A 17,439-nucleotide genomic window follows, 5' to 3' on the forward strand; every position below is an offset into this window, starting at 1 on the left:
TCTGCCCTCTCCTAATCCCTTTATTTTTAAACCAGGACTTTTCCAGTGTATAACACCCTGCTAGTGTTGGAAGGTCTCCTGCAGAGGCAGGGAGTAGCTATGTCTCACCGTGAGGACTAGGACACTGGCAGCAGCTGCATTTTCATTATTGACATTTATATTTTAAAATAGCTATGCTTTGTTCTTCTACTACCCATTTATTAGCCAACTTTATCCTGAAATGAAATAGTTGAGACTGTTGGGTCCTTGATCAGTTGTTGTCTTAAGAATCTATATAGAAGCTAAATAGCTCCAATTTCATTATGAAACTTTTTAGAAATTTTTGAAAGAGAAGTAACCATAATTCTCTTATTATTGCATTTATTCAGTTATTTCCATGTGATGGCCTTGACCACTTAGGCCTGTTGCTTCCATTTTTTCCTTAATGATATTTTCTTAATTCTGTTATGAATTATCTGAACTAGTTTCGGAACTCAAACAGGCCCATGGAGTTACTGGAGCTTCATAATTTTCAACTAATTAGAGTTTTCTAGTACACTAGCAATACTTAGAATAGTAACATGATTGCTGTTCTTCTAGGATAGTAATACTGATAACACTCCTGGGAACCCAAAGAATGGGATGGTTCATATTCTTTCTTCATTGTATACTTATAAAGCCTTAGTTTTATATGTGTAGTCACAGTTCTCAGGTTCCATGTTACCTTAATATCCTTACTAGGAAATAAACTTTATAAAATAAACTACCTGTTAGAAAACATTTCTTTTTCTGTTGCAGTTGAAGTTGCGAAGTCTGAAGTTGGGCCCTTTAATGATTCTGCTCATGTGGAGCCCCCTGATGATTCTACTCATATTTCTCTGCAAGAAGAAAACCAGTCTTCCGTCAGTCATTGCCTCCCTGATGCTTCTACAATTACTGAAGAAGGTTTATTTAGCCAAAAGAGTTTTCTTGTTTTAGGTTTTAGTAATGAAAATGAATTTAATATTGCAACTATCATAAGAGAAAATGCTGGAAAAATTGTGTCACTTCAGAGCAGAGTTGTTGCTGATTATGCTGTGGTTCCTCTGCTGGGGTGTGAAGTACAGGCAACTGTGGGAGAAGTTGTTACAAATACGTGGCTGGTAAGAAAACACTGTAGCAGTTGAAATGTAGTATTGAAGGATGTCTGAAACTAAGAGTACACGTTTATTTCTTAGGCAGTTCAGTTTCAGTAAATTGGTATTTGGGTTTGAGCACTGTCTGGATTTTGCTTTTAGCAAAGGAAATTGTAAATAATAAACTATGCAAGCTTCTTGGTCCTAATCCTGGTAGAATAGAGGGGCCACACTAGCAGTGTTCCTTCTTAGGAAGTTACTCCAGGACATCTCATACTATTTCAATTTTCCTAGTTTTCTTACTACCAAAACATGACATACACTTTTGCATTATTCCATCTTGTTGGCTTATCACTAATAATTTCATCATTGATTTTTTTTTCAACTTTCAAAGAGAAAAAATGATAATACTTCAGAAGAAATTAAATTTTAAGCAAAATTCAATAAATTCGATGATAAATCTGACTGATTTTAACATCCTATATAATGGATTGATGTGTATGTATTTCTTTAATGTTATAATTTTAAATGTGTTGAGAATGAGCATATATACACATTTATATGAAAGTAAAATTGCTTTTCATCTAAACTAAAATTACGTTTACTGTAACTGAACCAGTGTTAACCACTAGTCGCTTATTTCAGGTTGATGTTATTGTTTCTCTTGTTTTTAAAAGGTAACTTGTATAGACTATCAGACTTTAATTGATCCAAAGTCAAATCCTCTCTTCACACCAGTCCCAGTAATGGCAGGAATGACTCCTTTAGAGGATTGTGTTCTTTCATTCAGCCAGTGTGCAGGAGCTGAAAAAGATTCATTGACATTCTTAGCAAATCGCCTTGGAGCAAGGTATGTAGTATTTTTAGTGTACCTGCTGTCTTGGTGTACTTTTTATTTGTTTTGACTTATAGAAGAGCATTCAAATTAGGATTTCACTGGGTGTCTTTATAATATTTATGAGGAATGTGTTGCATATCTATGTGATGGCTCAAAGTGGGAGAGGGAGAATGCTATTAGATGGATGCCTGGCAAATGTTAAGACTCCAGGTATTAATGCTTACCTACCAGGAAAGGGAATATTTAAAGCTGATACATGGGTCGTTATTGAGTGTTGCTTGTCTAAGCATTATTTATTCCCTTCCATGTGCCATATGGATGATTTATTCTTTTTCAGTGTACATTCGTTGTTTTTCTGCAATGCAAATGTTAAGCAGGAATAATGAATACTTTGGGAGAAAGAAAATGAATTTTAAAGTTCCAAAATCCAAATTAGCCCAACCTGTAAGTGAACTTTAATGGTGGCTGTTTAAAAAGGAAGTAGAAAACTCATTATATAAATAAATATAAATGAACTAAACTTTACATTAAAGGAAAAGTTCTTTTAGATTATATCATGAAGCAGCACTTAAAATGCTTTTAAACAAGAGACACATCTAAACCGAAATGATTCGGAACATTCGGGAAGAAACAAAAGATGGGCAAAGATACATCAAAAGAAAGGAGAGTGTTGCAGTTTTAACGTCAGACAAGTTTGGATTCAAATCAAAAGGCATTAAACAGGAAAAAGAAGAGCACTGTAAATAAAGAGTGCTATTCACACTGAAGGTAAAAAATATGTATATACCAAATAGAGCATGACTACCATTCGTAGAACAAAAACAGCAGGAAATTCAATGAGGAATCAGCAGAAACGTTAATTGTAGGAGACTTTAATTCCCACCTTTTACCTCATGACAGGTCAAATGGAAAACTATAAGGATACAGAGTTAAACAGCATAGTTAGCTATCCACCCTAAAACAGTGACCATACCATTTCAGGCACCTGTGGAACACTGATAAACATTGCCTGTATAGAAATTGGCCACAAAGAAAACCTCAGTAAGTTCCCTGAAGTAGAAAGAGTGGAGACCATATTCTGTAATCACAGTGCAAAAAAAAAAAAACCAAAAAACTAGAAATGAGTAGTAGAAATAGAAAATGAAAAGACTTTATCAACTGGACATTTTAGAACTTTTTAGTAACTCTTGGTTCAAAGAGGAATTCAAAACCACTTTTAAGCCTAGAAATCATTATCAACCTGATAGTAACAAGCAACACCAGTGCCCACATTGTGACCTTAAAATACCACTTCCCACTAAAAGAAACTAAAGCTTAAAGAAATGATTGGTTCTAGGTCTGGGGCAGAAAAGATACCAGTGAGTCTGGAACATTTTGTCAGAACAGAGAGCAAGTATTGATATATTATTGAAGACTAGTAGGAAGGGTTGTGTCAAAAGGACCTCCACTGGCCAAAGACAGGAAAAGTTAAGTGTCACTAGAGATAATAATGGCAGTGGATCCAGACACATTTAAATAATGTTTAAATCATAACTTCATAATGGCACCAAACAAACTAAGCTAATTGGTCATGTTTGAAGGATGCTAGGAATCCAACTCATTATTTTGAAAGCTGATAAATAAAGAGAAAGGATCAAGTATTTATCCTGCTTTTCCTATACAGTCTGTATCAGAGTACCATAGTAATGGATAAGACAGTTTCCCTTTATAGAAGTATTCCAACAAATAAGTGAAAAAAGAATGATAAGATTGTGATTCTTAAATGTGACTAATAAATGAAAGAATCTAGGCATTGAAAATCAACAGTTAATCACATACTAAAGAGAAAACCAGACATTATATGCTTCCTTGTGAAGAATACATCACCACCTTGAAGTAGTCTTAGCAAAATAATGAAACCTCAATCTAATAAAACCTAGATTCAACTACTGAATTATAGGAAATACAAGAGAATAACATGTTCTACTACAGCACAGCAATACAGTCAGCAAAATCCAGACTCTGAGATAACTCTACATTATAGTGTCTTCAGCAAGGGAGCAAGGAAAGAAGAGGGAACCTGCAAGCTAAAAGACATAAAAAATTAAATGTAGTGTTTAAGGATGCACTATGTGATAAAACTAAAGAAAAGTAAGGAAGTGATAATCATAAATATCCAAATAGTGGCTACTGTTAGCAAGGGAGGGAAGGGGGTTAGTAACTGAGAAGAGGCACGTTGGAGAGGTTCTGGAGTGACTGGTAAGATTCTGTCTTCTGACGTGGGTGGTGGATATAAGGGTTTTCATCTTATGATAATTCATTAAATTGTATATTTCCTTTTTTGCTGTGTTCTGTACTTGGATTATACTAAACAGTAAGATTTTGGAAAAAACTGAAATTGTAGCAAATAACAATAACAAAATATGGCAACAGACTAAAGCGGTGCTCACAGAAAAATTCAGCAAAGTGGTTATGTAGAATATTAATATACAGAAGTCACTGACCTTCATATGTACAACCAGTTAGAAGAGCTAATGAAAACAAAGGTCTCTTACTAAATCTGTAGTAAGAGATAAAACACCTAGCAACATGATGTGGGATCTAAAAAAACAAAACAAATGAACAAACAAAATAAAACCAAAATAGACTCATAGATATAAAGAACAAATTAGTAGTCACCAGAGGGGAAGGGAATGGAAGGTTGGGCAAAATAGGTGACGGGGATTAAGAGGTACAAAATTCCAGTTATAAAATTAAAAAGTCACGGGGATGTAATATTCAGCATAAGGAAAAAAGTAATACTGTACTAGCTTTGTATGTTGACAGATGGCTACTAGACTTTTGGTGTTGATCATTTGTAATGCATTTAAATGTTGAGTCACTACGTAGTACACCTGAAACTAATATAATATTGTATGTCAACTATATTTCAATTTTTTAAAAAAATTTAAAGTGAAACTTGGAAGAGCTACAGAAACTTGTAAAATGCTATTGAGGGAAATAAATATGACTTGAACAGTATGAAAGATGTATCTGTTCTTGGACAGGAAGACTAAACATTGTAAAGAAATTTTTTAGAGAGGGCAATAGCAAACTAATTCTTAAATTCAAAAAAAATATTAGCAAGCAGGAAAGTCATAAAAATTCTGAAATAGAATAGTTATTTAAATATATTTTGTAAACCTCACTAGATAAAATAGTGTGTCTGTAAGTAGCAGAAAGTTCAGTGAACAGGCAGAAAGTCTAGAAATAGACCTAAACACAAACAGGAATTTGGTATATGATAAAAGTGATATTTCAACTTATTGAGGAAGAGATGGTTTATTTAATAAATATGATTCAGTAAAGTTGGAGCAACATCTCATCCCAAAATAAGTACCAAATTAATTGATCAGTGGGTTAAATGTGAAAAATGAATCCATGAAAGTACTAGGAAAAATGTGGAATATTAAAAAAAATCTTAAAAGTGGGAATCTAGACCTAAAACCCAGAAGTCCTAAAAGAAAAGACAATTCTGTTTATATCTCATATTCTGTTTTTGCCCCCATATTCTCTTTAATATTCTGTGATCATGAGGAAGGCGTTTAATTTCTCTGCATCTTTTCCCAGGTCGTATTTTTACAATAATTTGTAAAATATTGGTATTTCACAAATATTGAGAGGATCGAATGAGATATGTGAAAATACTTGGAGAAGTTGTAGTGGGCTAACATATATAATGTGTTATTCATACTCTTCCTTTGCTCCCCTAGTTGTTCCATGCTGCCTCCTTTTGGGAGGAAAGACAAGGTGGATGGGTGATGACTAATTAAATAGATGGTTTTTCTGGTTATTTCTTGTAAGTCTAGTTTAATTTGCTTATGTTTTTATAAAAAGTTTAATTGTAGCAATATATTTTCATTCTAGAGTAAGCACTTGTAAGGGGATTAGCTTAATTTAAGAAATAGAACCAACTTTTAATCTGTGAGTATTTTCTTATATTCAGAACTCTAACAAAACCATTGTATTAGAAACTTCATTCTTACTTTGCTGGCTGATTGTGCAAATGACATTTGCTTTTCTTTAAATGTAACTTTCAGTGTTCAAGAATTCTTTGTTCGGAAATCCAATGCAAAGAAAGGCATGTTTGCCAGTACACATCTTGTATTGAAAGAACCAGGTGGTTCTAAATATGAAGCTGCCAAGAAGTGGAATTTACCAGCGGTCACTATAGCTTGGCTGTTGGAGACTGCTAGATTGGGAGAGAGAGCAAATGAAAGCCATTTTCTGATCAAAAATTCACCTAAAGAAGGTTAATACTTTTATTTTGTCCTTTTATATATATTTTTTTACAATTTGATGGTTTCTGGGATATGAATGTGCTAAAACTTATTTTTAGGACAGGTCATTAAAATTTCTCCCTTTCACGTGAGCAACTCTTGGGCACTCATTATTGGGGGTGTGGGCAAAATAAATATGTGTTCATAGCACAAATGTTTAATTTGTATCTGTACTATCAAGTGTAGGCACTATCTGAAAGCTAGAGGGTACAGAACAATATAGGAGCATTCTAGGGTCTCAGTGTTTGAAGTCTAATGAGCTTAGATCCCATTTACTGTTCCTTCAGTGGCTCACACTGACACATCTTATGAGTAAAGTGCTCTCTATTCCTCATCTTTGGGCTTTTGCATGTTATCTCTTGCATGTCATCTCTTGCCTGCTTCATGCTTGCCTGTTCCTCCTTATCTTTCATTTCTCAACTTGGATGTCACTTTCCCTGGAAAGCCTTCCTTGACTCACCAAGTATGGCCTTTGTCTTGCCATAACATCCTGGCCTTTTGTAGCTCTCATCCCAGTGTTACCGTTCTAGTTTACTTTCATGTTACCCCGCTAAACCATAAGCTCTGAAAAGGCAAGGAGTACGTGTGTCTTGTGCATTATATATTTTCATTGTCTAGATTAGGCCTGGCACGGAGCAGCCGTCTAATAAGTGTATTTGTTAAATGTTGAAAAAAGGTAGGAGGCAGGGTGGGAGGACACAGTAGCCTCTCTTGTAAGATGATGATGGCATCCCTGTGCAAACTTCAGGGAAGCTTCTCAAAGCTATTACTTACTACTTTTATCTAGACAACCTGGAAATTTTACAATGCAGGCAAAGTAATATCAAAACTTCATTAAGCACTTTCCAAAAACTTGACCGTAGTTGTTAACTCTGAGTACATGTAATTGGGATTTTCTTTTTTACTCTGCCATTGACTAAGATGACATTATTTATATAATTTTGGGCAAATTATGAGGTTTATTGAGAATATTTCAAGTTACAACAAGATGAAACAGGAAATCTAATTTCATTAATTATTTGTTTCAGTTGATGTACTTGTCTAACTCAACACATATTTTAATATATTGTCTGCTTTGTTTCTTTGAAAGTAGGTATATAACTTTGTGGTTTGAAGTATACTTGAGAATTCACATGAAAACTCACAATAAGATGTAAAAACATCACTTCTTGTGTGCCTCTTTAGACACAAAAAGACATTAGTGGCTCACATTTGTTTCTTTTCATTTTAAATCTCTAGAACAAAGTTTGGAAACTGAAACAACAAACGGGGTGAATCTAAATCCAGATACTCCAGAGCATCCTGTCACAGACCTGGAAACTCACAGAAAAACAGCCGTTACACCTTTAGATATGAACCGCTTTCAGAGTAAAGCTTTCCGTGCAGTGATCTCACAGCACTCCGGACAGGCTTCAGTCTCCCCTGCAGCAGGACAACCACTTCAGAAGGAGCCCTCATTACGCCTGGATACACCATCAAAGTTTCTGTCCAAGGACAAACTCTTCAAGCCTTCCTTTGATGTGAAGGTAAGGCTTATAGAAAATGGTCCTGGAGATAACAGTTCTATAGCTTATAAAGTAAAGCACCAAGTTCTCCATCACCTCTGAAGTTTGTAGTAGTAACTTCCAGAAATGTTGGCAAATAGATGCCTAGTATTGAGTCCCTACATATATCCAGGGTTGAGGTAACAGCTAGAGATATATAGTGTGAAATCAGGACATCTGGATTCAAGTCCTATATCTGTCATGAACGGTATGACTCACAGATCATTTAACATATCTGAGCATTAGTTCCTTTTGTACAAAGAGCATAGTATCACTTACTCTGAAAACTTACAGGTTTATCATAAGGATTAAGTGAAATTATGTGATGAAATAATTTCATAAACTGTAAAATAACATAAACACATTGCTACTTATGTTTTGATTCTAGGAGTACACCTGGTGCTCTTTCTGAAAATGTTTGTTATCACTTTACTTTTCAATCATTTCCCTTAAAAAGATGAGTTAAGTGTGCATCTTTCTTTGATCTTCTGAGCACTGGAGTATGGCTCCCTTTCTGAAAAATTCATTCACAAATCAAGGGCTAATTCAAGCTTCTCAAATGGTTTCCTTTCATTCCCCAAAGATAATTTCTTCACTATTCCTTTAGTAGTTTTTGGCCTTTCAAATGGCTGTTCAAACCATGTTTTTTTTATCCATGAGTTTGCAAAATTATTGTATGGTTTATCTATTGAGGTTTTACTCATAGAGTTTAATAATTTTTACTAGTATGTTTTGGAGCAGACTTAAAGTTTACAGATTGTTCATCTTCAGAAAATAAATGTAAATTGATACCCGGGACAGTTTTCTCCAAGCTAAATCTTTGATCAAATTTCTTCTGAAGTAACATTTTGTGCTGTGATTAACACTGTTCCTTGTGCCTTAAGAAGTAGAGGAAAACCACTGGTTTGGGAACTGCAAGATCTAGAGTCAGGCCTCTGCTTTTCCTCTTGCAGCCTTTTAAGGCGAGTCAACCTCTTTGGGTTTCATTATCCCCGTCTGTAAAATCATGGAGCATATCTAGATGATTTCCAAGGTCTCAAAGCTTATAGACTCTTTGAATAGTAAGTGAAATAATATTAGGAGACAAGAAGATAGTAGAAGTATTTCTAGTCATTGAGACCATTCTTCTACCTTGCAATGAAAAGCTGATGGTTCTGAAATAGTCTCAGTGAAGGTACAAAACACATTTAAAGGTTTCATTGTTTAGTCATAGTGTATTTAGCAGTGTCTCTCTCTCTTCTGTCTTTTGTGATATATAAAATAGTTCTTCATCTTATAATAAGTGGTTCTTCAAATTGATGTAATATAGTATTTTGAATTTTTTCTCTGAAAACAGAAGGGCGCATGATTCCATATGGATCACAAAATTGAACATACATTAGGCCTTACAATAAAAAGCACCCCTTATTTAACTTAATTTTTAATTGACACACATCCAGAAAAGTACAACAGATGTGCTGGTAAATGAAACATTAGTGTTAACAGTTGGGAAGACACAATACATATTCAGAAAGAGATCATTGCCAATGCTATAGAATCTTCCTCAAGTCCCCCCTTCCCATCACTTCTTCCTCCTTCCTCCCCAAAGGTAATACTCCTGACGTCTAACACTAGCTTTGTTATGATTGTTTTTCACTTTTAAATAGGTGGAATCATAACATGTATTATGAGTCTGTCTATTTTTGTTCAACCTTTGTTTAGAAGATTTGTCAATGTTGCTACCTCTAACTATAATTCCTTGATTTTATTACTGTATAATAATCCAGTGTATGGATATATCACAACTTACATATTCAGTCTACTGTTGATGGGCATTTAGGTGGTTACTAGTTTTTTGCTCTTACAAATAGCACTACTGTGAACATTCTTGTGCATGTCTCTTGGAATATGTATACATGCTTTGCTTTTTGGTATATACCTAGAAGTGAAATTGCTGGGTCATCTTTCACCTTCAGTAGAGACTGACAGGCTGTCCAAATGGTTGTATCAGTTTATACTCCCACCAATAGTGTATTGAGCACCCAGTTTCCCCATCCTTGCCAAAGAAGTATTATAAGTTTTTTTTTTTTAACATTATACTTGGAAATAATTCCTAACTTACGAGAAGTTGCAAAATAAAAATAGTATAAGGAATACTCACATAACCTTTTACTCAGATATGTAGAGTTTCCATTAATTTCCAGATGGAAGGATTTTGTTTGTTTCATTTTTAATTTCTAGTTTTATTGCATTGTGATCAGACTTTTGTTTGTAATATTTCTACTTCACAGAACTTACTGATCTTTTCTTTGTACCCTGATATATGAGCAGTTTTTGAGAACATTCTTTGATTTTTGAGAACATTCTTTGATAAGAAGATATATTCTTTATCAGGGTTTTCTCTCTATAGATAAAAGTCTGACATATTGATTATATTGTTTAGATCTTTTATATCCTTTCCTATTTTTTGTTCATTTAACTCCTCTTATACTAAGCGGTATTTTCAGGTTTCCTAATATTGGTGTGTTTTTTATTTCTCCCTGCATCTGATGTGGTTTTTGTTTTGAATAGATCATTGCTGTATTACTTAGTGCATAGATATTCATAACTGTTATGTAAGTAGGAATGTGTCCTTTGTCTCATTTAATGCTTTTGGCTTGAAGTGTACTTTGGTATCAGGATTTCAATCGCTTCTCTCTTACTCTTTTCATTTCCCTTATAAATCTGTGCATTCCTTCATTTTTAGCCTTTTTGGATTGCTGTGTTTTAAGTGGGTCTCCTGTATACAGCATAGAGTTGGGTTTGCTTTTTGAGCCATTTTGAAAATCTTTCAGTTAGGCAGGTTAAGCCCATTCACATTTAATATGACTTATATTGTATTTGGTCTCATTTCTGTCATATATTGTAATTGCTTTGTGATTATGTTTTACATATGTTTATTATATGTTTCTTCAGTTATTGTGTCCTCTTTGCATTTTTTTTTTCCTTTTGGTATTTAGGAAAGAGTTTGTTTTATTCTCATGGTTTCTTATAGTGTTCTTAATCCCCCTTCTTCTTAACCTTTTATATGTCAGTTTTAAATTATGTCTAGATCCCCTGCTTACTGCTTCTATTGCAGTCAGTGATCTTATTCTGTTTCCACCTTTTCTCTCTTCCACTATTTTTAGTTACATTTGTCTACTTTGTCAGAAAATAAAATGTTTATATATTCTTCAACCCATGGACCTCACCCTTGTTTTAATCTTAACTCTGCATTTAAATATATGAAATGCTCACTGTCTGTCCTTTGTGAAGCTTCCCTGTCCTCTTTTGGTAGGAATGAAGTTCTGCACCTTTAAAACTTTTACTAAGGCCTTGATTCTTCAACAAATTGTTCAGATGTACTATTCTTGGTTTGGTTTTTTTTTTTTTTCCCCTTGAGTTTCCTGAAAATGCTGGTCCACTGCTACCTTGCTTTTATGTATGTTGTTTTTGAAAATTGTAATGCCAATCTAATTATGTTGTCTTTGTAAATTATTTCTTTTTTGCCTGAAAGCCATGTGGATTTTTCTTTTATTTTTAAAGTCTAATCGTTTTACAAGGATATGTCTAGATATTGATCATTCTCAATCAATTTTCCCTAATACATGGTGAGTTTTTAAATGTTTAGAATTTGGCTTCTCTGAATTTTGGTCTGAGATTAGAAAAATGGAGCTGCCAATCAACTGAGTTGAATAGAACGCTTTGGGATTGGAGCCTAAAGATCAAGAGCTCGTGTTTTGGACACATAAAGTTTGAGATGCCTGTTAGACATCCAAGTACTTTTGTCAAATAGGCAGTTACACATAAAGCCTGAAGTTTGAGGAATGGTGAGTGGTCTGGGCTAGAGAAAGAAATTTGTAGATCCGAGTTTGTAGGTAATATTTAAAGCCATATGAGAAGAGATGCCAAGAGAGCAGAAGAAGAAAAGAGCCAAAGGTCTAAGGAACACCCATAGGGGCTCACATTTAGGGAAGGAAACAGCAAAGGAGACTGAGAGGAGCCACCAGTTAGGGAAGAGAAAGCCTAGAGATTGTCTTAGAGGCCAAGTAAGAAAGTATTGAGGAAGGAGTGGTTCACTATATCAGATGCTGCTGAAAGATCAACAAAGGTGAGAATAGAAAGTTGACCACGGGATTTGGCATTGTGGACACTGGTGATCTTAACAATAACGGTTATTATGACATTGTGGAGGTGGAAGCAAGTGGGTTCCTGCAGGAATGTGGGAAGAGTTTGGGACATTGACTATAAACTATGCGTTTGAGGAGTCTTACTGTAAAGGGGAATCAAGAAATGGGGTGCTAGCTGTAGGGCAAAGTATGATCAAAAGAAGGTTGTTTTGTTTTTAAAATGGAAGAAATAACTGTATGCCAACGTGATGGATCAGTAGACATCCAGTTGATGGTGCAGATGAGAGGGGAGAATTAGTGAGAGGGGTTGGGATCTAATGTTTAAGTGGGGGAAAGTACCAGAAGGAAAGCAGTGCTCATGGCATAGGTGCAGAAGGCAGGTAGACATGGTGTGGGAGCTCTGATTTCTTTTGTATATGAAGAATTCTTTTAAATGCTGCAGAGAAATTTAAAAAAAACAAAAAACAAAAACTTGCAAATAGAAAGCCTTACCATGTTCTCAGAAAAAAGATTAAACATCCTAAAGATCTAAAAAGATAATATAGATCCTATTTAAAATGTAAGCAGAAATAGTATAAAAATTCTGAAAAGAATAATTAAGGGAAGGCTCTAGCCCTACTAAATTATTAAAACATAAAGCTTCAGTAATTGAAGCAGTGTGTTATTGTTACATGAATAATCAAATCAATGCAGAAGATTACACCCCATAGATAGAAGAATGCATTATATGATTAAGGGGACATTCAAATCAGACAACTGGGTAGCCATCTGAGAGAACAGTTAGGATAAAACCTCAAACCTTACATCAGAATGAATTTCAGAGGATCCGATACTTAAGTACAAGAAAGGAAGGCATAAAAATACTAGAACAGGCCATGAGAGAGTGAGTTTGTTTTTAAATAATTCCGTTGTGAGGAAGGCCTTTCTAACTATAACATAATATCAAAAGAAATAAAAGATTCATATGAATTTGACAGCATTAAAAAATTCTCTACATTCAACTATGCAGATCTTATAAATATGCAATAAAAGTATTTGTTTTAGGAAAAATTCTCCATGGCAAAAATTTGACAAATGACAAATTGGGAACAAATATGTGCATATCATAGTGGGTATATATGTGCATAAAAATATATACAGATATATTTAGGCAAGTGGATATTTTAAAAAGACTAATAACCTAATGGGAAAATAAGCAAAGGATAGGAAGAGATATCTGTCACAAAAAATTGAATAGAAATATTATACATGCATGAAGATGTTTAATCTCATTCAGTATAAGAGGATGGAAAATTAAAGCATGCAGATATATTTTTTAACCTATCAGATTGGCAAAAAAGAAAAATCTGATTACCCACTGTGCTGTCAAGCATGTTGGGAAACACTAACGCTTTGCTCATGAGAATGTCAGTGTTGGTGCGCACATTTTGCTTAAATGGTTACCTTTATTCTTGTGTGTGCAAAATGTGTGTGTACAAGGTTATTCACTACATCGTTATACTGGCAAAAGATTGTTAATCTAAATATTCATCAGTTGAGCACTGGTTAAATACCTTCTGCTGTATGCATGGAATACTATGCAGATGGGAAAGAGAATGAGCACAAGCCCTGCACAGCAGTGGCCTCTGCTCACGAGGGAATTGTGGGTGGCTTGGGAACAGGAATACATTTTGTACCTTTGAAGATTTTTCACAATTCTCAGCTCAATCTAACTTTTTAACCTTTATAGTTCATGTCTTGTTTATATCCATCCTTGCTTACTTGTTTCCGTCTGTGTGTTTTGTTTGTTTACTTGTTCGTTTATTTTGTTTTTTGGTATCATTAATTTTAACCAACTTCAACTCTAAGATCAGACAAATGTGGTAAGTGCTGCTGAAAATGTAAGCTTGTCAGTCTCTTTGAACTAATTTGCTGGACAGTATGAAATTTTTTTTCTTCATAATAGATACTAGTTCAGTCTTTTTATTGTTGTTTAGAGGAAAACTGGAGGAGGTTAAAGCTATAATCCAATTAATATTGAGGATTATTCCCTTTCTCTCTTTACCTCTTTTTCTCTCCCTCTTTCCTTATTCTGTTTACTTCTCTCTCTTCCCTTCTCTCCCCTCTTCTTCCTTTCTCTCTCCTTTTCCTCTCTTCCTTTCTCCCTCTCCCCCTCCATACATACAGGATGCACTTGCAGCCTTGGAAACTCCAGGAGGTCCCAGCCAGCAGAAAAGGAAACTGAGTACACCACTCTCAGAAGTCATTGTCAGAAACTTGAAAGTTGCTTTGGCAAATAGCTCTCGAAATACTGTCGCTCTTTCTGCCAGCCCTCAACTGAAAGGTGCCCAGTCAGAAAAGGTAGAATTAAATCTCTCATTATAAGGAAGTTTTAGATAAAAAACACTTAAAACAATAATGATTGATCTGTTTCTTTTATTTTCCATGGGCAGGAAGAAGCTCCAAAGCCACTTCACAAGGTAGTGGTATGTGTTAGTAAAAAACTCAGTAAGAGGCAGAGTGAACTAAATGGGATTGCAGCCTCTCTAGGTGCAGACTACAGGTAGTTGGCTCATCTTTCTCTTTGTTGGTGATACGGCCTAAATTTATAGGGAAACCTAAAACTGTTGTGAGCATCTACAAAAAACATTATTTTGCCTTTTAGTTTGTCATATTATCTATAAAATCTCTCCAATTGATTTTTAATTTAGCACATCCTTTTAAAATATTCTCTCCCATATCAATTCACTCTTACAAGTTTGTTTTTAGGGCATGTTTAACAAATATATGAGAACTTATTTTGTGCCACTCACTATTCTAAAAACTTGGGATCCATGAATCAGTATAATCTAGAAAAAAATCCTTGTCTTCAAGGAGTTTATAGTCTAGTAATACATTTAGGTCTGACATTAAGCATGTTTCTTAGTGATTTTCAAATTAGAGCCTTTCTGTAAGTAGTACTAAGTACTGCAGCACTCCTGAATTAAAAGTGTCTTTTTGAGGATGTTTGAATTGCTATCATTTTTACTACTTTGGAGGCATAGTTTATCAGATCCACTCTCAACCTTACAGCCAAACTAGAGACAGGTCTCTAGCATAAATGGCATCAGTATCAGGGAATGAGAGACCCTTGCCTATTCTGGCCAATCCTGAATTGATTGTATTCCTCCACTGTCTGTGGTGCTTGCTTTCTTGATCACTTATTTTCAGCCATTCATAGATAGCATAATGATTGGTTTTACAAGTAACAGTTTGAGGAATATGATTAGCTTTATCTTTCCCTTTGGTAAGTCACTTCAGTTATCTTTCTTTTTAATAAAGAAATTAGATCAGGAGAATGTAAAAATAAAATGGGTCTGTGATAGTTATAAGCACCTTAGTGTTTAATTCATCTATTGTCGAAGAGTAAAGCTTTCTTACTTATTATAACTATTATTTGTATTGTCTATAGATATATTATTCTATAATAATTATTGTGTAATTATCTAATATTATACAATTACTATTATATTTATATTACCTATTACTAGTTGCTGAGCGCTTAGTATGAGGCAAGTATTATCTCATTTCATTCTCACAGTAGCCCTATGAGAGTTTTCATATTCGTCAAAATTGAATGCTTCCTTCGGTATTCTGTTTGGATGTGGACTTGATGTAAGATTTAAAAGGAACATATAGGACTTGTGTTTCTATAAGATTTAAAATGCCAGTCCTGGGAATTCCCTGGTGGTCTAGTGGTTAAGACTCCGAGCCTCCACTACTGGGGGCACAGGTTCCATCCCTGGTCGGGGAACTGGGATCCTGCATGCTGTGCAGTGCAGCCAAGAAAAAAGGAAGGAAAGAAAGAAAGAAAAAATTTGCCAACTCCTGATCTACCTACATCTACTGTCTACAACCATTGATGGTCTGTTCTTGAAGGACTAAAAGGCACAGTTTTTGTATTATCACAGTGGAGTCGGGTAGTAGTAAACCAAGATGATTCAGGCAAAAAATATTCCTTTTTTTTAAAATTATCTTGATAATTTATTTACATTTTACTGTTTTACCTCACAGCAGAAATAGAAACAATTATTAGAAAGACTGGCAATTCAATTAGCAAGGGGTTTTTCACTATTATTTTTAAGGACACATGGGCAGTGAGAAATAGAATGTTTATAATATAATTTAGGAGGGAATATTCCTTCTTAATTTGTTTAACTTGGCTATTTAAAAAGTTCAGAAATAGGAGTTCCCTGGTGGTCTAGTGGTTAGGATTCTGGGCTTTCACTGCCGTGGCCAGGATTCAGTCCCTGGTCGGGGAACTGAGATCCCGCAAGCCGAGCGACGTGGCCAAAAAAAAAAAAGTTCAGAGATATTTCTTATTTAGGAAATGGGAAGTATGTTAGGTATCCATAAAGAGAAACCTCCCTTTATTTTGGTGATTACATTTAGAATTACAATTTTTATTTCCTCCTTGGTTTTTACTTGATCTTTTGAAGGATGACATATTTTACTTTTTTTAGATTATTTTCCTAAAATAATCAAGAAAATATTAAATGGAAAGAAATCAGGAGCATAATGTAATAGCTAAGAGTGTGAGTTTTGAAGTCGAAACTGGCTCTGCCTCTTATTCACTGAATATCCTTGAACAGGTTACTTTAACCATGCCTTTCAGTTTTCTTATCTGTTAAATGAGTAAAATAATACATTGTTTTAGGATTGTTGTGAGGAATGGATGAAATAATGCTCTGTAAAGTACACAGTGTGTTATGGGGCACAGAGCAAATATACAGTGAATAGTGACTGCCAGCAACTGGAGGACAGATTGGATGCTTTGCCATTTCATTAACTTGAAAATACTTTTATTGTTATATCACCTTTATAAAATGATATTATAAAAGAAAATTGAAAATTTAGAAAAGTATACAAAGGAAAGTAATATTTTCAAGAATATCCTTCTAAACATATATCTGCATTTATATACCTAGAGATATATGTATAAAATTTGACAATGAAAGTGGAGCCTGTCATTTAATGTTTTTTGCTTACTCTGGTTCTTGAAAGTTTTGTGAAGGTCAGAGTATTCTGTTTATAGACAGTAATGATCATCTTAAACGAATGTAGTTATTTCTCTCAGGTATTCATTTTTTTGTGTGTTTGCTTGTTTCAGGTGGAGTTTTGATGAGACAGTGACTCATTTCATTTATCAAGGGAGACCAAATGACACTAATCGGGAGTATAAATCTGTAAAAGAAAGAGGAATACACATTGTTTCAGAGCACTGGCTTTTAGAAGTAAGCCATACTTTTTTCCCTCCCCTCCCTGTTAAATGAAAATGCATGTAAACAGTATTTCAAGGCACAAACCCATTTCTTTGTATGTAAACAAGTTCGATAACCTTAGTTAATTACACATTTCACATCTTTGGCATCAAAAAATTAAGATCTTTAATCCTTAAATGCTTAACGAGTCTTTAATGGGTACTCTTTCAGATTCTCTGATTCTTTTTGCTAATTAAAAATGGTATGAAAGAAAATTTTATAATAATTTGAGGAGAATTAATTTAGCATGCCAATACAG

The 17,439-nt window shown here is 34.4% G+C and overlaps 1 protein-coding gene across 4 annotated transcripts in view; it reads left to right on the forward strand.

Moving 5' to 3' along the window:
- Positions 1 to 17,439, forward strand: part of TOPBP1 (DNA topoisomerase II binding protein 1) — a 79,853-nt gene that overhangs the window by 30,041 nt on the left and 32,373 nt on the right. For all 4 annotated transcript variants that reach the window (XM_082392618.1, XM_082392616.1, XM_082392615.1 and 1 more), the window contains 7 exons: positions 778 to 1,121; positions 1,772 to 1,944; positions 5,991 to 6,202; positions 7,470 to 7,756; positions 14,068 to 14,241; positions 14,334 to 14,443; positions 17,030 to 17,153. In XM_082392618.1, coding sequence (XP_082248744.1) covers positions 778 to 1,121; positions 1,772 to 1,944; positions 5,991 to 6,202; positions 7,470 to 7,756; positions 14,068 to 14,241; positions 14,334 to 14,443; positions 17,030 to 17,153 — 1,424 coding nt within the window. The remainder of the gene's footprint in view (positions 1 to 777; positions 1,122 to 1,771; positions 1,945 to 5,990; positions 6,203 to 7,469; positions 7,757 to 14,067; positions 14,242 to 14,333; positions 14,444 to 17,029; positions 17,154 to 17,439) is intronic.

This window comes from Balaenoptera borealis (genome assembly GCF_965194805.1).
Source record: "Balaenoptera borealis genome assembly, chromosome: 5".
NCBI lineage: Eukaryota > Metazoa > Chordata > Mammalia > Artiodactyla > Balaenopteridae > Balaenoptera > Balaenoptera borealis.